This window comes from Theropithecus gelada, chromosome 10 (assembly GCF_003255815.1).
Source record: "Theropithecus gelada isolate Dixy chromosome 10, Tgel_1.0, whole genome shotgun sequence".
NCBI classification, from domain to species: Eukaryota; Metazoa; Chordata; class Mammalia; order Primates; family Cercopithecidae; genus Theropithecus; species Theropithecus gelada.
The window spans coordinates 24,779,022-24,800,560 of record NC_037678.1 but is presented as its reverse complement, the minus strand read 5'-3'; the positions used below and the strand labels follow the sequence as shown (position 1 = coordinate 24,800,560).

At 50.9% G+C, this 21,539-nt stretch overlaps 1 protein-coding gene across 1 annotated transcript in view; it reads left to right on the top strand.

The window, feature by feature from the left end:
• Positions 1 to 21,539, top strand: part of MYO18B (myosin XVIIIB) — a 287,077-nt gene that overhangs the window by 3,267 nt on the left and 262,271 nt on the right. Inside the window, exons 3-9 of the mRNA XM_025399134.1 lie at positions 3,924 to 5,237; positions 5,922 to 5,988; positions 6,735 to 6,847; positions 8,181 to 8,357; positions 13,430 to 13,628; positions 16,570 to 16,712; positions 18,200 to 18,300. Of these exons, the coding sequence (XP_025254919.1) occupies positions 3,924 to 5,237; positions 5,922 to 5,988; positions 6,735 to 6,847; positions 8,181 to 8,357; positions 13,430 to 13,628; positions 16,570 to 16,712; positions 18,200 to 18,300 (2,114 nt within the window). The remainder of the gene's footprint in view (positions 1 to 3,923; positions 5,238 to 5,921; positions 5,989 to 6,734; positions 6,848 to 8,180; positions 8,358 to 13,429; positions 13,629 to 16,569; positions 16,713 to 18,199; positions 18,301 to 21,539) is intronic.

The window sequence follows — 21,539 nt, the reverse complement described above, 5'->3', positions numbered from 1 at the left end:
TACAATGTGGCCCCTATGCTTTAAGGATTTGTAAACTTGTCCCTGGTGGTGGCCAGTGCTATTTCTCTCCTGTCCTCTTTAGCCTTGGAACCTGGGCAGGATGACAAGGCAGACCATGAGAGAGGCAGGCTTGGAGTGCAATGCATCTTGGGAGTATCCCTGTGCATCTTGGGAGTATCCCTGTGTTAGGCAGAAAGGGCATCTCTTTATGTCTCTTCAGTGCCCCCTTTGGACAAGATGAATGCTGCAATGCCTGGGCTGAGAGGTCTGGTGGCCTCAGGGCCTGGTGTTGGCTTGAGCCCAGGGACCTATCCTGGCTCTTCCTTCCCCTCCCCTTCAGCTTTGGTTTGCCCGGCTAGTCCCACATGTGCCTGCACCTGTCCGATGAATGACTTCGATGCATTAGAGAGGTCCTCCAGCAGCTGAACAGCAGCAGCTGCTGAAATACCTCAGCCAAGTCTTTCTTGGGGAGATTGACCGGGAGGACAGGCTCTGTTCCCACTCTTTCCTGACCTGAGGCATAAGTGGGGGCCAAAGCTGACCCCAGCAGGCTGTTGTTAGGTTAGGATGAAATGTTACTGTGTGCCGTTTATCACCAGACAATGCTTCTGTACTGCTCATGGGCTCATTTGATACCCTGTGCAGCAATGCAGGTGGATGGGATTCTACCCATTGATCACAGGTGGAGACTGAGTTCAAAAGAGGTCAAGTGATTTTCCCAAGGTCATAAGACCAGATAGAGGCAGAGCAAGGAGGGGAGCCTGTGTGTTCACTTCTCTCACAATATGCCTGGAAAAGGACCAGTCTGGTGAGTGAGGTGGCCGGGGTGGTGCCACAGAGACCTGTGGGGAAAGGGTTCCATGAAATTGACACCAGCAGTGCTGGTGTCACTGTGAGCAAGTAAAGAGGCAGAGCTAAGCCATGGATGGGGACAAACTGTCACTGCTGTGCCTGGATGGAGATTCAGAGCCAAGATGCAGGATGGCTCTGAGCCTCAGCCCACAGCAGGTGGCTGGACCATGGGCCAAGATATTCCTGGGGCTGGAGCAAGGGAGCCTCAGGACATGTTTCCACACGGCAGCAAGCCCTGGTTGGTTCCTGCTAATTTAACTTTCTTGTCCCAGTCAGTAAATAACTCTGTACTCTCCTGCCTTGTCCCAGCACAACTGTTTCATTTGATCCTCATCTAATCCTTGCAAGAAGCCATTACAATCCATCCCATTTTGCAGGAATGGAGAACAAGGTTTGGGGAGGTGACCCGGGTCTCCTAAGGCTACCCGGCCGGTGAGGAAGAGGGAGAGGCTGGAATAACATCGGAGTGGAAAGTAGCCCGTATTAAATGTCAAGGAGACCTAGATTCCAGCTCTGGCCTTGCCACTTTTTGTGGTCCTGGCTAAACCCCTTCCCCTTTATTGGCCTCAGTTTAGTCATCTATAAAAATGTGCTTTAGTTTCCTGTTGGCCCCGGTGATTCTAGAGGTGCTGTTTCCTCTATATGCTAAGAAGGGTGGCAGGGTGGGGCGACCAAAGACTTTGATGACTTTGAAGATCCAAAGGAAGAGAATTCATGGGCATATGAGGGTGGGGTGGGAGGAGGCTGGCACTAGTTATCTTGTTTGGCCCACCCCACGTTACTGTCTCCTCTGTGGTGGTTGGTTAAAAATAAGGCACTGACTCACTTTTCAATATAGTGTAGACAGTGGTGAGATTTGCCAAGTGCAGTCAATCCCCCTTCCAAGGCTATGTCCTGCCTTCCCCAGAAGGTCAGGAGGAGCTACTCGGCCATGGGCCCCAGAGTCATGATGCTGAGCTCCAGATGTACCTCGTAATCACCCGGGGGAGTCACAACCCAGACAGACTAAATCAGAGTCTCTGGGAATAAGGCCAAGGCATTAAGGTTTTTTAAAGCGCCCCAGGAGATTCCAGAGAGCCCTAGAGAGACAAGGAAGGGCGTCTAATATGCAGCAGTTAAAGGCACTGGCTTTGGAGTCAGAGAGAACTGGTTTTACATTGCGTCTTTGTAGCTGGGTCTCCTTACATCTTTGCATCTGCTTCTGTGCTTATAGAATGGGGAGAAGTTCAGAATCTACTCCAGTTGTTCCTTAGGAGGATTAAATAGGAGATTGCATGATGGTGATATAGGGCTCATTGCAAGGAAGAGATAAATGATAGATATTATTATCATCATTATTACAAAGATGAAAACAGAGACTTTGCTGTGGCATCGGCCACCTAAAACAGGAGAGAGACACAGATAAAAGCCAGAATGGAATGCAGAAGGTGGCCTTGCTGTGACTGGTGTACTAGCATAGTGCTGTGGGACTTTGTGCAAGCTTGGAACAATTTCTGATTGAGGTCTTCAGGCAAGATTTGTAGAGAGGATATACAGGAGATATTTGAGCTGGGTATAGAAGATGAGTAGACCATGGACAAGTGAAGAGGGGAAAGGGCACTCTGGGCAGCAAGCTCAGCATAGGCAACAGCCTGGAGGCAGGGGAGAGTCAGGTGGGAGAAGGTGACCAGTACAGTTCATGCATGGGAACGAGTAGGGACAATAAATATAGTCAGATTGGAGGCTGGGGTTCCTTGTTGAGGAATTTGAAAGACCAATGGTGGTGCCAAATGATTTTCCTGTAGGCAGCTACGCAAATCTTTTGATCTGGTTTAAAATGGCTGGCAGCAAATTGAAGGGACAGCAGTTCACGGGCTGTGGCAATGGCCCAGGTGAGGGATAGCAGACATGGGTTTGGAAAAAGAGACACAGATGTGAAGCTTGGCAGGGTGGAATCAACATGCCCCTAGGACTGGTTTGAATGCAAGAGGAGGGGGAGAATCCCAGATTCCCAGGCATGGGTGTCTGTGAGGCTGCGCTAGCATTGTCCAGGATGGAAGAACCCAGGCTAGGGTTGGTGGTGAAGCCAGACATCAGGGTGGAACTTGCTTATGAGGTTGAGGTCTTTTTCTGCAGGGATGCAGGCACAGCTGGACCTGTGAGCTCTTCAGGCCACAGCCAGGCTGGTTTGAGGATGAAGCTCTGCACAAGGCTAAAATCACAAGGCAGTAAAAAGGCCTGGGAAGGGAGCAGGCAGTGGAAACCCCTTGGGTGTTATGCAGCCACCAATGTCTAGGTCAGGCAAGAGTGGGGGACTCCAGGGGCAGAAACCAGAGCCCTCAGCTGGTATGGGAAGTGTGATATGAGGACCAGGGCAGTGGAAGTAGCAGCAGCTCAGGCTGTTCCTCTCTCTGTGATCTCGAAAGTGCATTTCCACATCTCATCCTATTAAAGATCTGGATGGTCAGGTGGTATTTGCCTGTACTGGGGAAACCCAAAGCCCAGAGAGAAAAGATGGTAGCCCAGATAGAGATAGAGAGGAAGCCTTGCTGGAGAGTGTTAGAGGCAAGATGAGAACAGGTCTTCTAGTGACAGGTCCTGAGTCCTTTCCTGGATCCCCTACTGGCCCAGGAAGAATCCAGGCAGAAATAACAACAGTATTAGCAGTAGCTACTGTTATTGAGAACACACTATGTGCTGGGCTCAGTTTCTACATATTATCACACATTCTCACACCTAACCTGCAAGGTGGGCTTTTATCATCCTCATTTTATTGATTGAAAAACAGACTCAGAGAGGAGAAGTCATTTAGCTAAGGTCACACAGCTATAGAGCGTCAGAGTCAGGAGTTGAACTTGGTTCTGTTGGGCTCCAAAGTCCACTCCTTCCACTCCATCACTTAACTTTCAGGGGCTGGGCCAAGGTCAAGGGTGCTAGGCTTGGCCATGCCTGTTGAATTTGGAGGTGCTCGAGCATCTGTGGAAGGATGAATGGAGAAATGAACAACGAAATGAATCAATATGCGTGAGTGAATGACAATGCTGTCAGGTCAGCAAGCAGCTCTGTAGGCATGGTTGTGTTCTCTCTCCTAGACCCCAGAAATTTCCATCAGCGAACCCAACAGCAAGTCCAGCAGTGGCACCAGATCTGGAAGCCAGCAGATCTCTCAGGACAACCAGTCAAGCTCTCCTGGGAGCTCAGACATTCTGAGCAAGGAGAGCGAGGGGGTCGGCAGCCCCGACCCTGAGCGGATGACCAGCATCAATGGTGAGAAGGCCCAGGAGCTGGGCTCCAGTGCGACACCAGCCAAAAAGACCCTCCCCTTCAAGAGGGGCATGAGGAAGGGTGATGTGTTGTTGATGGTGGCCAAGCTGGACCCGGACTCAGCCAAGCCAGAGAGGACTCATCCCCATGACACCCCGCCTTGCAAGACCCCTCCCCCAGCCACAGATACTGGAAAGGAAAAGAAAGGGGAGACCTCTGGGACTCCTTGTGGCCCCCAGGCCAGCACTGAGATCTTGGCCCCGAAAGCTGAGAAGACCCGGACTGGGGGTCTTGGGGACACAGGCCAAGGAACTGTGGCACTGAAAAAAGGCGAGAAGGGTCAAAGCATAGTGGGGAAGGGGGGTGGGACCCCCAAAACCAAAGAGCTGAAAGAGGCTGAGCCCCAGGGCAAAGACAGGCAGGGGACTAGGCCCCAAGCCCAAGGGCCCGGCGAGGGGGTGCAACCAGGGAAAGCAGAGAAGGAGGGAGGGGAGCCCACAAGCCCGGTGGAAAAGGAGAATATCTCTAAGAATGTAGGGAGTGAAGGGAAGCATGTAGGGCCCCAAATCCCTGGGAGAAAGTGGGGAAGTTTCCTGGGAAGAAGGAGTAAGTGGGATGGTCCCCAGAATAAGAAGGACAAAGAAGGGGTGCTCTTAAGTAAGGCAGAGAAGACAGGTGAGCCTCAGACCCAGACAGAGAAGAAAAACCAAATGCAGGGTGACTTGGGGGACGATCTGAGAATGGGGGAGAAAGCAGGTGAGCTTCGGAGCATGACTGGGAAGGCAGGTGAGTCCTGGGATAAGAAGGAAAAGATAGGGCAACCCCAGGGTAAGTCCGGGAAGGCAGGCGAAGCTCGGAGTCAGACGGAGAAGGGCTGTGAAGCCCCAAAGGAGGTGAGCACGATGGTGGAGTCACCAGTGGCTGCTGGGAAGGGAGGCTGGTCAGGAAGAAGTGGGCAGGAAGCAGAGCGGCCCTGCTCAAGAGAAGATGTTGGGTCTGGTGCCCTGGAGACAGAGCTGGAAGGACCCAGCCAGCCTGCTCTGGAGAAGGATGCAGAAAGGCCTCGGATACAGAAGGAGAACCAAGATGGGCTGGCCCCCCAGGAGGCGGGCAAAGGAGGCCAGAGCAGAAACTCAGAGCAGGTGAGGGGGCTGCGGCCCTGGCAGTGGGGAGGGGCAGACAGGGCCCCCCCAGGGATGGAGGGATGGGAAAGATCTGCCCCCAGGGATGGGCAAGGGGTGGACGGGCGGTGGTCAGGGAATTGGAGAGGGGTGGCTGGAACTGCGAGGCACCCAGAGGAGGGGACGAGCACTTCCTTCATGAGCAGAAGTCTTAAAGTTTCCATTGCACCTGCCCTGGAGTGGAATTCCCCACGGAGTGAGGGAAGGTCCCCAAAATGTGAGGTGTCTCCTCATGGCTGACATGGTAGAGCTTGCTTATGATGTCACACGACAGCTTTCAAACTTGGAATGGCATAAAGAGCAGATTGTTAAAAATGCAGATTCCTGGGGCCAGCCATGGAGTCTCATTACAAAGACCAGGAGTGGGGCCCAGGAATCTGCATTTATTCATTTATTTATTTGAGATGGAGCCTTGCTGTGTCACCCAGGCCAGGGTGTGGTGGTGTGATCTCGGCTCACTGCAAACTCCGCTTCCTGGGTTCCAACGGGAATCTGCATTTAAATAAGCACACTCCCTCTCCCGTTCTCCCCCAGGAGATTCCGATTTGGACGGCCCCAGACCACACTGTGGGAAACCCCCGTGGAAGGTGGAAGGTGGGCAGTGGTGCCATTTGCTGGTTTAATTGATGTGATCTTGGTTCTCAGGCTCCTGAGGACAGATGGTACGAGGCAGAGAAAGTCTGGCTGGCTCAGAAGGACGGATTTACTCTTGGTAAGTAGGGGCGTTAGCACCTTTGGAGGGTCCGAGTCTTCTCTTGTGCCTCCTACTGCTGCCAGCCATATGTTCCAGGTCCTGATTACACTTTGAGCGTCAGGAGGGGAGAGGAGCAGTGGAGACTGTCTTTCAAAGGCATTTGTGTCTTGACAATGAGTTATTTACCTACTGAAACTCATTAATGCAACACGCATGCTTGCTTTCTATGGTGTTCTTCAAGGAACCCAGAGTCAGGTACAAGTGGGCCAATAGATTTGATCTCATAAGCCTACTTTTGTCGATTGGTTGTGGCTGATCACTGCACTCTACTGAGAAGTGATTTTGAGTCTCAGTCTGAACATGGCTGGGAAGAGTGGTTGATTAGTGATGTCTGCCATGGGCATTGGAGGGGGAAATGGCAGCTTGTATGCCATCATCTGCCATTCCAGGTCCGTGTATGAGATAGGTCAGTGTACCCAACTGTCTGGGTGCCTACTCTGTGCCTGGCACTGTGACAACTGGTAAAAGCCTAAGGTGAGTCAGACTGAGCCTGACCTTAAAGAATTTGGGTTCACAACTCAGAAAGCTCCAAGCGAATAGACCCCAAACAGAGAAGGTGTAGCCTCTTTCTGACCTGTCCCAAGCCTCCTCCCAAGCTTGCTGGCCCAGCTTAGAGCCTGTCGTTTCTCCTACCCTCGCCTCTTTCCCCTCTTCTCCTCCCATCTCCTCCCCTTTCCCCTTCTCTCTCTGGGATGTACAACCAGCTACGGTGCTAAAGCCAGATGAGGGAACAGCAGACCTGCCGGCAGGAAGGGTGAGACTTTGCATTGATGCTGACAAAAGTATCACTGAGGTGGATGAGGAACATGTCCATCGGGTGAGTCCCCTGTCCCGCTGCCCCCCTGCTCCATACCCTCCTTCCCCAGCCCTGCAAGAAGTTTCCTTGTACCTGACTACCAATACCATTTTGGCTTGATGCCCTGTAAGGAGTTATAGCAAAGAACCCCACTGAACTCATTGCTTTGCTGGAGGGATACTGTTAGGGGGTCATTCACCCTTTCCTGTGGTTTCTCTTAATGAGGACACATCAAGGGACATGTTTATCAGGTCTTAGAACTGGGAGTTCTTCTGATGGACCCAAAAAAATGACTGCTTTTAATTTTATACGTATTGCAAATCATACTACAGAGCATGTTTCTGTTTTCACTCTGGCTGCCAGGGAACTCAGAGCCAAATTTGCTGCTTGCCCTTAACCACAGCATAGGTTCCAATGGCCTATATTTCGGCATCAAACTTTCTTTCAGCTTTGCTCTTTAAATTGTTTTGAATACATTTTTTTGTTGTGCACCATAAATCCTTTTGAGGACAAATCACAGTGTAATTATAGAAAAAAAGGGTTCTATCATGCCCTTTCCACCCCCTTGCAGCCTGATAATTTAGAAGGAGTTTTCCTCCTTGCTCATTTGCATTCCTTTCTGCTCCTCCTCTGCCCACCTCAGGCTTCTTCTCCCACGTTGGGCATTTACAAAGGCTCAGTGGCCTTGCAAGAAAGGCTGATCTATGAGAGGGCTCAAGCTTGGCCCAAACCCGAGACTACTAGGTTCAGAAAACTCCCTGAAGCTGGAGAGAATGATAGGACGCCTCTTAGAATAGATGTTTCAAGAAGCAGCTTCACACACCCCTTGCTTCTAAGGTTTCCTAGGAATCAGTGGTTTTTCCTAGGAATCAGATGGTTTCCTAGGAATCAGTGCATGATGCGCTATGAGACCAGTGAGGCGGTTTGGCCATTGGCCTCCTCTCCTGGGTATCACGGAGCATATTGACAGCTTCTCCATAAGACCCAGAAGAGAAGGAAATGGCAGTGAATGCTCGCACACACTGGAGCATCACCTGTCTTTTTGTGGTGTTTGAGATTCAGAAAGTGCTTTGAATTTCGTCAAGTCTGCCTTGGGAGCGTCTGCCCTCATGGTCCACCGAGTGCAGGACCACAGCAAAGAGGGGTTGTCCACAGAGGACAAGGAGAAGGCATGGCCCTATTTTATTCGTAGGGCTTCATCACTTCCCATCCAGAGTCCCTGTGCTCTGTTCCGGTCTTTGGCACATAGCTCTCAAAAGGAGGGCTGTGTGTGTGTGTGTGTGTGTGTGTGTGTGTGTGTGTGTGTGTTGGGGGCCCAGGAGGCCGGAGGAGACTCTATGTGATGGTTTCACAGGCCAACCCCCCTGAGCTGGACCAGGCCGAGGACCTGGCCTCTCTCATCAGTGTCAACGAATCCAGTGTCCTGAATACGCTTCTGCAGCGCTACAGGGCTCAGCGGCCGCACACCTGCACGGGACCTGATCTGATCGTCCTCCAGCCCCGGGGGCCCTCAGTGCCATCCGCAGGGAAGGTGAGGTGGGACCATGGGGGGCAGGGCTGGGAAGCTGAGGGCAGGAGGGTCTGGGGTATCCCTCTGCATCTGAGGTGACAGTAGAACCATGAAAGCCCCCAGTCTACCTGTCTGCAAGCAGCGTCCTTCTCGCGGCATTGTGGGCATCCTGTGGCGTGGACCATGAGATTCCCCCATTCCCTGGGTGGAAAGATCAGTCACCATTAGGACAGAAACAGTAGCATTAAATGCCACAAGAATAACGAAAGAAAATACTGAATGAGTATGAACTCTACCAGATACTGCCTCATGCACCTTGTATTAACTCAGTTCATTCTCACATATCCACCTGAAAACACAGGTACTGTGATTAGCCCATTTTACAGATGAGAAGAGCCAGCTGGGCCAGGCGTAGGCTAAACTCTCAGGTCTAGCAAGCAGAGGAGCTGGGAGAAAACCCAGGGCACCGGGCTCCTGTGTGCTCTTGCTGAACTCTTGGGAGTCCTGAGCACCCACATCAACGGGGAAACAGAAGCTTCAGTTGTGCTTTAGTTTTTTTCCTCGCAAGCGTAGAAACGGCCGATTTTTGTTGAGATGGACAAGAGCAAAGGAAATCTCTAAGTGCCACCTTGTGGACGCACGAGGCACCTCAGCCGAGTCACTGAAGCGTGGCCCTTCAGTAATTCAATCCATAGTGATTGAGCTGTTGATTGAGGCTCTCCTACCGGGCCAGGCACAAAGAACAGCAGGGAAGACGCTGGGCAAGCAAGCCTGCCCTTGTGGAGTTGCTGTTCTAGGAAGAAAAGACAGACCATCAACAATAAAGATAAGAGTGGCCCGAGCAGATGAGTGGAGGAAGAGGTGGGAGAGGTTCGGAAAAGCCAGGGCAGAGCCGGGTCAGTTCTCAGGATGATGATTCTGGCTTTTACTCTGAGTGGGATGGCAGCTACTGTGGATATTTATTTATTTATTTACTTACTTACTTACTTTTGAGACGGAGTCTCACTCTGTCGCCCAGGCTGGAGTGCAGTGGCGCGATCTCCGTTCACTGCAAGTTCCGCCTTCCGGGTTCACGCCATTCTCCTGCCTCAGCCTCCCGAGTAGCTGGGACTACAGGCGCCCGCTGCCACGCCTGGGTAATTTTTGTATTTTTAGTAGAGACAGGGTTTCAACGTGTTAGCCGGGATGGTCTCAATCTCCTGATATTGTGATCCACCTGCCTTGGCCTCCCAAAGTGTTGGGATTACAGGCGTGAGCCACCACGCCTGGCCGATTTTTATTTTTTATGAACTGGGCCGCCTCCCCGGCCAGAGTAGGCTTAGAGAGAGTCCCTACTGGGGTTTTTAGCAGAGCAATGACGTGCTGTGACTTAGGCTGCAAAAGGATGCCTTTGGCTGCTGGGTAGAGGACAGATGGGAAGAGGCTCAGTGGAGGCAGGGAGGGAGGCCTGTCGGAGCTGAGACATCTTACCTGTGTGCTGTTCTGGAGACTCAGTGGGAAGTCACAAGCCCCTAGGACACCTGGTGTCCAGGAAAGATCATGATACTTCTTCTGGTTTCCATGTTCTCCTCTGCCAATTGGGGGTGAAAAGCCACATCTTACCCTTTGGGGCCCCGTGGAACAAACCCATCCCTATTCCCTGAGCAATGCTAAAGCCATTAAAGGGGATATAGTGGCCTGTACCCCTCCCTCCAAGATTTTTCTCCTCAGAGTGACCCACGCCACCCCTTCAGTCACTCCCAGCGGCTCCCGTCACAGCTGTCCGTGGTCAGGGGCCCTGGGAGGACCTCAGAAGCTCTGGGTGGGCCAGAGCTTGGCGCGTGCCCTCTCCCATCCCTGTGGTGAGTGCTTAGGCTTCTGTGACTGCAACCCAAGGCCTCTGAGCTGTCCGAATTGCCGAGTGACTTCTCTGGCTCCCTGGAAATCCCTGGAAGGGACATTTTTATAGGCCCAGATAGCAAGCAGGCCCTCATTGGCCATCCTGGACCGAGGCATCGGAACTTAGGCAAAAGCGCTAAAAGGTGCAGGCGTTGGTACACACCCTGAAGGTAGATCCCCCTACCTCCCTTCCTAACCCTGGGGTGGGGTGCGGCACCGGTCCCCACCCTTCCCTCAAGTCTTCCAGCCTCCCACCCTCAAACCCACACCCATCTCCTGTCCTTAGGCTGGATCAACCTCTGATTCCCCAAATGGCCACCAGGTGGGAGCACAGGCCTGCGGTGAGGCTGAGACCACCTTGAGGATGGGCTGGGTGGGGTCTGGGCCACACTGGGGGCCTCTCTCACTGTGGGGCTAGACCCACCCGGGTCTGGGTGTGTGCCCAGGGGCGTGCAGGTCTTGGTGAATAAGAGCGTGAGTTTGAGCATGGGTGTGCAGAGCCCTCGGCAACTGTTGTATGCATGTGCCTACAAGCACACTTTCGTGCATGTATGCAAGGGCACATGTACACAGATGCGAAGGCACGTGTACGTGCACACATGTATGAGTGCCTTCAGGAACCTGGCTGTGCAGAATTCTTCCTTCTCCCTCCAGGCAGTGGGCCTGAGTGGGCTGATGGATGGGACTGCCCGTTCCTTGAACTTTAGTTTTCCCAGACTGGGGGATGGCTCTAGGACTCAGACTCCAGGACCCTCTGCCTGCCTTAAGCCCTAAGGCTGTGTCCAGCCAGTGTGGGGGCATATCCCCGCTTTGCCTGCATTAGGGTCCTGCTGAGCCCTACATCTGGCATCGGGATAGGGACTCATGACTGTTCCTCAGGGGCTTGGAGCAGGAAAAGCCAACAGTGGATTGGGGACAGCCCCAGCCCCAAGCTAGGCATCCAGACTGAGGGGAGGGCCATCACACCGGGGTTTGTGCCCCTAGTTCAGCCAAGGGACTGTGCTAGGGAGGGCAGATGGGGCCTTGGCAGACCCAGTGGGCACCCTCAGTATCCTGGGCTTCAGACATCCTCCTGCAGCAGGGCCCATTCCTCTTGTTTCTTTTGGTGCCTCTCCACTGACCTCACAGTAACCTCCCGCCCTCTTCCCTTGCTGCCAAATCCAATGTCAAGTCTCTGGTCTCCTCTTACTGAACTCGGCAGCATTTTCCTCCCTCTTCCTGGAAACACACCCTTCCTTGGCTCTAAGACTCCGCTTTCCTGGTTTTCCTTCCGGCCCACTGGCCGCCCAGTCAGTCTTCCTTGTGGTCTCCCTGACCTGTGCCTGTCCGGGGGCTCCGTCCCCACACTCTTCCTGGTGATCTCATCCAGCCTTGTGGCTTTCAAATGCCTCCCGTTCACTACAATTGAATCATATCTTTTGTTGATCATCTCTGTCTTCCCACCAGAAGGCAAGCTCCACCAAGCAGGGACTTAAAAAAAAAAAAAAAAATCAGGTTTACTGAGGTGTAATTTACGTTATAGTCTAGTTCACCTTTTTAGTGCCCAGTTCTGTGTGTTTTTAACTAAGGTGTATAGTTGTGTAACTGCTTCAACAATCAATTACATGACAGTTCCCGTCACCCCCAAAAGTTCTCTGGGCCCCTCTGTGGTCAACTCAGCCCCAAGTTCTACCCCTGGTAGACACTGATCTGTTTTTTTTGTCCCCATAGTTTTGCCTTTTTCAAAAAAAACAAAAAACAAAAAAACCCATGTAAATGGCATTGTACAGTATGTAACCTTTTGAATTGGCTTCTTCCAGGCAACACAACGCATTGGAGATTCACCCGTATGGTTTTATTTATCCACAGTTTGTTCCTTTATTTCACTGATGTACTTATTTCATTGTACTTTATTTCATTGTACTTATTTGTTCATAGGATGACCACTTGTCCTGGTTTTCCTGGGACTAAAACGTTTTCTGGGACATGAGACTTTCAATGCTAAAACCAGGATAGCAATTTGGGAGGCCGAGGCTGGCGGATCACCTGAGGTCAGGAGTTCGAGACAAGCCTGGCTAACATGGTGAAACCCCATTTCTACTAAAAATACAAAAATTAGCCAGGCATGGTGGTGCACGCCTTAAGCCCAGCTACTCAGGAGGCTGAGGCAGGAGAATCGCTTAAACCTGGGAGGTGGAGGTTGCAGTGAGCCGAGATCGCGCCATTGCACTCCAGCCTGGGCAACAGAGAGCAAAACTCCATCTCAAAACAAAAACAAAAAACAAAAGAACAACCAAGATGGGTGATTATCCTAGTTCACTAGTTGAAGGACATTTGTGTTGTTTTAGTTTTTGGTGATTTCGAATGTATAGTCAATATAACCAATGACATAGAGGGATTTTTTGTGAACATACATTATTTCTTTAGGGTAAACACCTGGAGAGGGGTTGTGGGGTTGTGGAGAGGGGTAGTGAGTGTGCATCTCACTGTAGAAGAAACTGCCAAGCTGTTTTCCATAGCGGCTGCATCATTCAGCATTCCCATTAGCATCGTATGAGAATTCCAGTCACTCCTCATCTTCACCAAACTTGGTAGTGACTGTTAAATGTTTTTTCAGCCATTGTAATAGGCATATAATGGTATCTCTTTGCAATTGGCTAGAATTTCCTTTATCCATTTTGTGTCATGCTGTGCCCGAGTGCCTGCTGCATAGTAGACACTAATGGATTATTTTACTGAATGAAGTATGAATGAGTGGATGAAGCACATATGATTTCAGGTATCACCTAAATCTGTTACAACAAATATGTAGCACACATACCACTAACTCCCCCATGTGCCGTTCCCTGTGTCCATGGCAGACATCACTAATCGTAATGGATAATTATGCCCTTGATCCAGCTGCCTCGCTTCAGGCAGATACTATGCGATGCTTTGAGTAACCAGTGAGATGAATCTCATGGACGAATGTAGCTCTCATTCAGGCCTCTAACTAACTAAAGAGGAGACCTAGGCTCAGAAAACAGGCATGGGTTGTCCAAGGACTCACAGGGCGCCAGGGGCAGAACTAGACACACAGGCTCGGCTCCTCCCAGTAGAGTAGGAAGGAAGGCAGGGATGCAGATCTGGAGGCAGGGACACAGATCTGGACCCTAGGCCTGGGGAGGGGCACTGTTTTAGAATGCTCCCTAGGCAATGGCTGGATGGGGTGACTGACACCTGTGATCTTCCTGCAGGTGCCCAAGGGCTGCCGGGATGGCCTGCCTGCCCACATTGGCTCCATGGCCCAGCGGGCATACTGGGCGCTGCTGAACCAGCGGAGAGATCAGAGTGTTGTGGCCCTGGGCCGGAGTGGGGCTGGGAAGACCGCCTGCTGTGAGCAGGTCCTGGAACACCTGGTGGGGATGGCAGGCAGTGTGGATGGCAAGGTCTCAGGTACGGTGGTCTCTAGGTGACATGTAGAGTCGGGGTCAGGACGGGGAGAGCTGGAAGGGGGTGCTGAGCTGCTCTTTCTTATATTCATTCAGCTAGCATTCACTGAGCACCAGATACGTACAGACCCCATGCTTGCTACTGGGCAGGGCTATCCCTAGGTCACTGGGATATATTTGTTGAAATTAGAATAAGGTACTCCTTCTTCAAGACATTGATGGCTGTTTGCAGAACAGTCATCACACATGGACATTGTTAGAACTGGATACTTGACTGCCATCTGCTGGGAAATCATCCTAATATTCGTACACAAATCTAGGAGAGTGCGATGTGATTGAGGCACCCCAGGGATGTGGTGTCTTTGGGCAGTGCACAACCTGCTGAACTGAACAGAGGACTCGAAGAGTGAAGATTCAAGGACAGAGTCTACACTCATGAGAAGCTAATAGCCGGAGTGGAAACTGAACTGTACCTACGTTCAAACTTGAGTGTTCTTCAAAAAGTGCTGGCAGAGCAGGCTAGGGAAGAAACTCAGGGAGTGTAGAGGAGGGCTGCAGGAGGGCTTTTTCTAGGATGTGATATTTGACCTGAGCCTTAAAAAAAGAATACCAATTGGCCGGGCGCGGTGGCTCACGCCTGCAGTCCAGCACTTTGGGAGGCCAAGGTAGGCGGATCACGAGGTCAGGAGATCGAGACCATCCTGGCTAACATGGTGAAACCCCGTCTCTATAAAAATACAAAAAATTAGCCGGGCGTGGTGGCGGGCGCCTGTAATCCCAGATACTCAGGAGGCTGAGGCAGGAGAATGGCGTAAACCCGGGAGGCGGAGCTTGCAGTGAGCCGAGATCACACCACTGCACTCCAGCCTGGGAGACAGCAAGACTCTGTCTCAAAAAAAAAATAATAATAATAATAATAACAACTACAATATTAATAATGATCTTAGTAAATGCTTGCTGAAACCTATATTTCAGGCCCAATTCCAAGGATACTAACTTTATTATTATTATTATTATTATTGAGACAGGGTCTTACTCTGTCACCCAGGTTGGAGTGCAGTAGTGTGATCTCAGCTCACAGCAACCTTGACCTCCTAGGCTCAAGTGATCCTCCCACCTCAGCCTCCTGAGTAGCTGGGATTACAGGTACACGCCACCACCCCTGGCTATTTTTTTTTTTTTTTTAATAGAGATGGGGTTTCACCATGTCCAGGCTGGTTTAGAACCCCTGGGCTCTAGCGATCCACCCACCTCGGCCTTCCAATGTGCTAGGATTACAGGTGTGAGTCTTGTGTCCAGCCTGAACTTTTTTTTTTTTTAATCTAAGACAGCCCTATAAGGTAGATGCTATTATTTAAATTTTATAGATTGAAGGCATTGAGATTCAGCTTGCCTGATGTCACACAGCAAATACTCCTAGAGCTGAGATTCAAACCTTGGCCTACTGGCTGTAGAGCTCTCACCATTGTGGCACTGTTCTCAGCTCTTTTTCATTATTGCACACTCTGAAAAGCCTTTTAAGACATTTATTCCCCTTAATCATTTCCCCTATGGTGAAATGTCAATACCACAGATAAGCCATATATTCCTTTATGTATATTTGTGTTTTATACATAAAATTTTTTTGTATACTTTTTATATTTATACATATATAGAATATAAAATATATTTATACAAATATTTTCATATTTAATTTTTTGTATAAATTTTTTTTTACCACCACTTCTAAGAATCAGTTTTTACTCATCTCAGGGACAATATCCTCCCATTGAGAATACATGATGCAGGCAATATTGTGTTTCTAATAATAACTATAATAATAGTTCCACCTTTAGAATATTTTCTAAGCATGTGACATTATTAAATCTTTTGGTCCTCGGCCGGGCGCGGTGGCTCACGCCTGTAATCCCAGCACTTTGGGAGAACGAGGTGGGCGCATCACAAGGTCAGGAAATTGAGACCATCCTGGCTAACGTGGTGAAACCCCGTCTCTGCTAAAAATACAAAAAACTTAGCCAGGCGTGGTGGCGGGCACCTGTAGTCCCAGCTGCTCCGGAGGCTGAGGCAGGAGAATGGCGTGAACTGCCACTGCACTGCACTCTAGCCTGGGTGGCAGAGCAAGACTCTGTCTCAAAAACAAAACAAAACCCCAAAACTTTTGGTCGTCATGACAGCCACATGAGGATTAGATTTAATTAGTCAATTAATTGTTTGATTATTAATGAATTAATTATAAATAATTAATAATTAACTAGTTAATTTGCCCCAAATCAGGTAACCAGCAAAGGGAAGATCCTCAGTCTCTTCTAACCGCTTGGCTATACTGCTTCTCCACTAGGATTATTCCAATACTTTGCTGAACACCTACTTTATGTCTGGCTCATGCTAGAAACTGGAGATACAGTGGGAAGAGGCACAGTCTCTCAGAATGTAGTTGTGCTGTGAATTGCATGCGTCTGAGGGTGGAAGTCAGGTCAGGCTGTATCCAGGTGCTTAGCACAGTGCTTGTTGCATTGTAGGTATGCAATGAATAGTAGTGGGGAGATTATAGGGCTTTGCAAGCCTGCTTCTAAGCTGTGAGTGCAGGCCCCAGAATGTTATCCTCACCTCTTCCTAGGCTCCATTATGTCTGGGAAGCCCTAGGGCAGCCTCTGTTACCCAGATGGTGCCTATCCCTGGCCCTTCTAGATTGAGTCTTGTTTCCCCTACACCAGGGCTGGTAGTACAGGGTCAGTCCAGCAATCGGTGCTCAGTGAAATGTATGTGGTTTATAGTTGGGTTGGGCAGGGAGTGGGTGGCAGGAAGCTCACAGGAAGCCCACAGGGGGCTGAGGCCAGGATGAGGACTGGCCCAAGCAGGGGCCATGGAAAAGGTGGACCTGTGTGAGGTGGGAGTGGCAGCTCCCGGTCCATCAGTGACATGTGGCCCTATGCTGCCCCCAACAGTGGAGAAGATCCGAGCCACCTTCACTGTCCTCCGGGCCTTTGGCTCTGTGTCCATGGCTCACAGCTGCAGCGCCACCCGGTTCTCCATGGTGATGTCGCTGGACTTCAATGCTACAGGCCGCATCACGGCTGCTCAGCTTCAGGTGAGGCCTCTGGGGGGACGTGCAAGGGGGCCCTTGAGGCTGCTGTGTCTCTAGCCCCACTCAGTAGAGCCCACGCCTCCAGCTGGGACTCTAGGATGTGTCTGAAATGGTCATGGTGGTGGCTCACGCCTGTAATCCCAGCACTTTGGGAGGTTGAGGTGGGTGGATCACCCAAGGTCAGGGGTTTGAGACCAGCCCGACCAACATGGTGAAACCCTGTTTCTACTAAAATGCAAAAATTAGCTGGGCGTGGTGGCAGGTGCCTGTAATCTCAGCTAGTCGGGAGGCTGAGGCAGGAGAATCGCTTGAACCCAGGAGGCGGAGGTTGCAGTGAGTCGAGATCGTGCCATTGCACTCCAGCCTGGGCAAAAAGAGGGGAACTCCATCTCACACACAAAAAAGTAAGAATAATAATAAATAATGAAATGGTCATGGATCCCCTAACTGGGCCAGTTGCTCCCCACCTCACTCGGTGCCCTGGAACATCCCTTCTGGAGCAAGCCAGCCCGTCTGTGCTTCGGACTCTCAGGGGAATGAAATATTCATGAGCAAATACAGAATTCAGCCTCTCATTAGCCAGGTCTTAAAAGCGCAAGTTGAAATTAAACAGACACTTGCCAGCCTTTCGCAACAGTCTGTGTGTGATGAACACATGGCCTGTTTGTTCCCATCTCCAAAATCACCTGTACCCCTCCCCGTCTCCCTCAAACGTCCTGCTTGAACAGAAAATAGGATTCGGTTATTAGAAGAGTTGTTTGTAAAGTGGCGCTGGTATAATATCCAGACTCAAGGAAAACCCCTCCACGCCAAATAAGTCCCTTTTCTGTCCTGGCCCTGAAATCCTACCCTTAATCACTATTTGGGTTAAGGTATTAAAGGCTTCTATTAAAAAGGGAATATGTTGGAAGGTGGCCTCATTTGATCGTTACTACCAATTAAGGTACCTTTGATACCTTAATTGGAATGAATCTATTGCATTAGTTAATTTCCTAGGTGGACTCTGAATTAGTGAGATAAAGGATGAGAAGTTCTGATATGGAGGTTGCCAGCAAAATTTGGACCTGAGATGTTGACTCAAAGAGTGGATCAGAGGCTGGGCGCGGTGCCTCAGGCCTGTAATCCCAGCACTTTGGGAGGCTGAGATGGGCGGATCACAAGGTCAGGAGATGGAGACCATCCTGGCTAACACGGTGAAACCCCATCTCTACTAAAAATACAAAAAAATTAGCCGGGCGTGGTGGCGGGCACCTGTGGTCCCAGCTACTTGGGAGGCTAGGCAGGAGAATGGCGTGAACCCAGGAGGCAGAGCTTTCAGTGAGCTGAGATCACACCACTGTACTCCAGCCTGGGCAACAGAGCGAGATTCCATCTTGGAAAAGAAAAAAAAAAAGGAGTGGATCAGAGTGGGGCACCCTGGGTAGCTGGGCATCAGGCATGTGCAGATGTACCCAAAGCGCTGACTGGGTGCCCCTCTTCTCTCCCTGCAGACAATGCTTTTGGAGAAGAGCCGTGTGGCGCGGCAGCCGGAAGGGGAAAGTAACTTCCAGGTTTTCTCCCAGATGCTGGCTGGATTGGACTTGGATCTCAGGTGAGCACTTGGGGCAGGTAGAGACAGCCGAGGGCAGTGCAACAAAGAGCACCTGTTCTTTGGGGGCCCAGCCTTAGCTTCTGCCCAGTACTGAGAGGCCATGGGACCCGGGGATTAGGAACATGGTCTCCGATTCCAGCTGCCTGGGTACACACAGCTCATGGGCTGGGTGACTTTGGTCACATGTCATCCACCCTGAGCCTCGGTTTCTTTCTTTGTAATGTGGAAACAACACCTTTCTTAGACCTTATAGAACTGAGATAATTCACATTCAGCTCTTTATAAATGCTGGGAGTCAAGGTTGTCTGCTGTGATAGTGGCATGTCAATACCGGTCCTGGCGGCGGTGTGGGAAGAGGGAGAGGGACAGCAGACCCCCACATCTTCCAGAAGTTTCTAAACTTTTGTGGGAGTTTTGGGTGTGTGGTAGGGTATGCCTACATGAGGTTCCTCGGGACAGACCTGCTGCTGAGTGGCGCAGTGAGCTGGGTAGTCAGGCAAGTCTCATCTTGGAGGGCTTCCTGGAGGAGGTGGCCTAAAAAGCCATCTCTGCCCTTCCTCAAATCTACAGGGCATCGTTAGGCATGTGGCTTATGTGGCTTCCTCTCCCAGAGCCTTGGTTTCCTCCTCTGTTGGATGGATGGGCACGGTCCTCGTGAAGCTCCAGAGAGAGAGAAAATGGGTTTTCCCACATGAAGGGTGATAATTTGTGGTTACTGTGCTCTAACCTCATCACTGTTTGTTCCCCACCCTTCCCTCCCCATCTGAAGGGCAGCCTCAACCTGTCCTGTGTGTCCTGGCTAAGGCTGGAGGGACAGCTGTAACCTGCAGAGAGAAGGCAGAGAAGAGAAGGAACTCCCACTTTTCAGAGTGATAGTAACTGAGCAGCAGGGAAACTTCTAGAAGGTCTTGGGAATCTGTAGGAGAACTTGGAGTAGGGTTGTATAGCAGAGTGACAAGGACCACCAACTCGAGGACCAGGCTGTGTGGATTTGTATGTTGGCTTTTCCACTTGTCGGCTGTGTGACCTTGAGCTAATGACTTCACCTCTCTGAGCCTGACTTTCCTTATCTACAAAAATAGATGTGACTATATCACAGTGTTGTGGTGAGAGTTAAAATATGAACAGGTAGACAATACTTTTTTTGGTTTGTTTTTTGTTGAGACGGTGTCTCACTCTGTCGCCCAGGCTGGAGAGCAGTGGTGCGATCTTGGCTCACTGCAAGCTCTGCCTCCCGGGTTCACACCATTCTCCTGCCTCAGCCTCCTGAGTAGCTGGGACTACAGGCGCCCGCCACCACGCCCGGCTAATTTTTTGTATTTTTAGTAGAGATGGGGTTTCACCTTGTTAGCCAGGATGGTCTCAATCTCCTGACCTCGTGATCCACCCACCTCGGCCTCCCAAAGTGCTGGGATTACAGGCGTGAGCCACCGCGCCCAGCCAACAATACTTCTTAAAATAGTGCCCGGACATAGCGATTGCTTTGTGTGTGTTTTTTGTTTTTGGAGGATTTGATCTGCCTTGATACCCCCGACAGGCCCTGACCAGGTCATCCAAAGGAATGACTTTGGATTCAGAGGGACATGGGTTTGATCCTGGATTTACCCCACATGGGCTTCTCTGAGCCTTGATTTCTCCTTCTGTAAAATGGGTTCTTACTAGTGCCAACCCCGTAGGCATTTAAGTGAGATCACATGTCAAGGCAGCAGGCGCCATGTGTGGTGCATAGTAACGGTGTAATGCGGGAAGGAATAGGTAGGTGGACCCTGAACATAGGAGTTTGAGCCCCACTTTCAGCCCCATGGCCTCACCTCTTGGGACCTCCATTTTCTCACCTCTCGGAACACTGAAGGACACACACATCACCCCTGTTCCAGCCCTAGATCCCCACAATGGGGCTCTCTCTTCTGTACCCCATGGGTGGGGCTTGATTCTGGGGATAGAAGCATTGCCTGCTGGAGAGGGGGATTTGGAGGCTTACGCTGGGGTGGACCCAGGAAGGATGAGGCTCAACTGCGGCTAGCAGAGGATGCCCGACCTCCACTCCCAGCCAGGCCCAGGCCGGGGGCCCTGCATGCTGGAGGCATCCTTATTGAGTTTGGCATCCTTAGGAACTGGGCCAAAGCTGCGTCTGAGAGGAAAGGGCTGCCTAGATGAGTTTCAGGGACCCCAAGGGAGTAAAGTGCTTGGAGCAACTCAGCCCCCTCAGGGAGTCATTGTCATTCTGAAGGTTCCTTGTTAATCCCCCAGTTACTTCCCTTTCTCTACCTCTGCCGCTGCCAACTTGGTCCCTCACCGACATGGAAGCTTCCAAAGGTCAAAATCAGGTTCCCACTTGCCCAAGTGTCCTTTCTTCCATGCACTCATGTGGAAAACTCCTAGTCATCCTTCAAAACCCTACTCCAAATCCCTTTTTAAGAGGAGCAGTGTCTGATTCTTGCTCCTCGGTTTCTCCTTTCTACCATTTTGGTGCCTGGTGTATGCTTCTGGTTCAAAAACCTGCCAGTGCAGGTCTCCCTTCCTCACCAGATAGACTGGGAGATCTTTGAATCAGGGGCCCTGTTGTCCTTCTTTCTGCCTTCCCAGTACCTCGCACAGGGCTTGGCACCAGGTAGATGCTTCTTAATTATTTGTCAGATTAAATTTCCAGTGAATGGAAGAGAGTGTCAGGAAAACAGAGCTCTTACTCCGTGCCAGCCCGGCAGTGTACAATATCTCATTTAATCCTGGGAGGCAAGAAGAGGTAGGGAGCCCATTTTACAGATAAGGAAACGTGAGTTGCAGAGAAGAGAATTACCTTGTCTGCCACATAGCAGCACTGGGGTTGGACATGAAGCCTAGCTGGTAAGAGTCCTTCCAAGTCACAAGGCAGAGAGGGGTGTGGGGTCTGTAGAGAATCTAGGGAGAGGACACTGAAGGCCTCAGAACCAGACAAGCTGGCTGGAGACTGATGAGTAACCCTCAACCCTTTCCAGGAACCAATTTGAGCCCACATGGGGATTGGGGGTCCTAGGCCGGGCTCTACAGTGCTTTTGTGAGTAGAGAGTGTGATTCGAAGGGGCAGGGGGCATAGCCGTACCCACCCTGCCTTTGGCTTGCATTCCTCAAGCCTGCGAAAGTGGGTGGCCCATCTGCAGGTCTCACTCTCGAGGAGCCTGCAGGTTGAACATGGGAAGGAGCCTTAAACATCGTGTTGCTTCATAAAGTGCAGACTGAGGCCGAGAGAGGCGCACATGGCA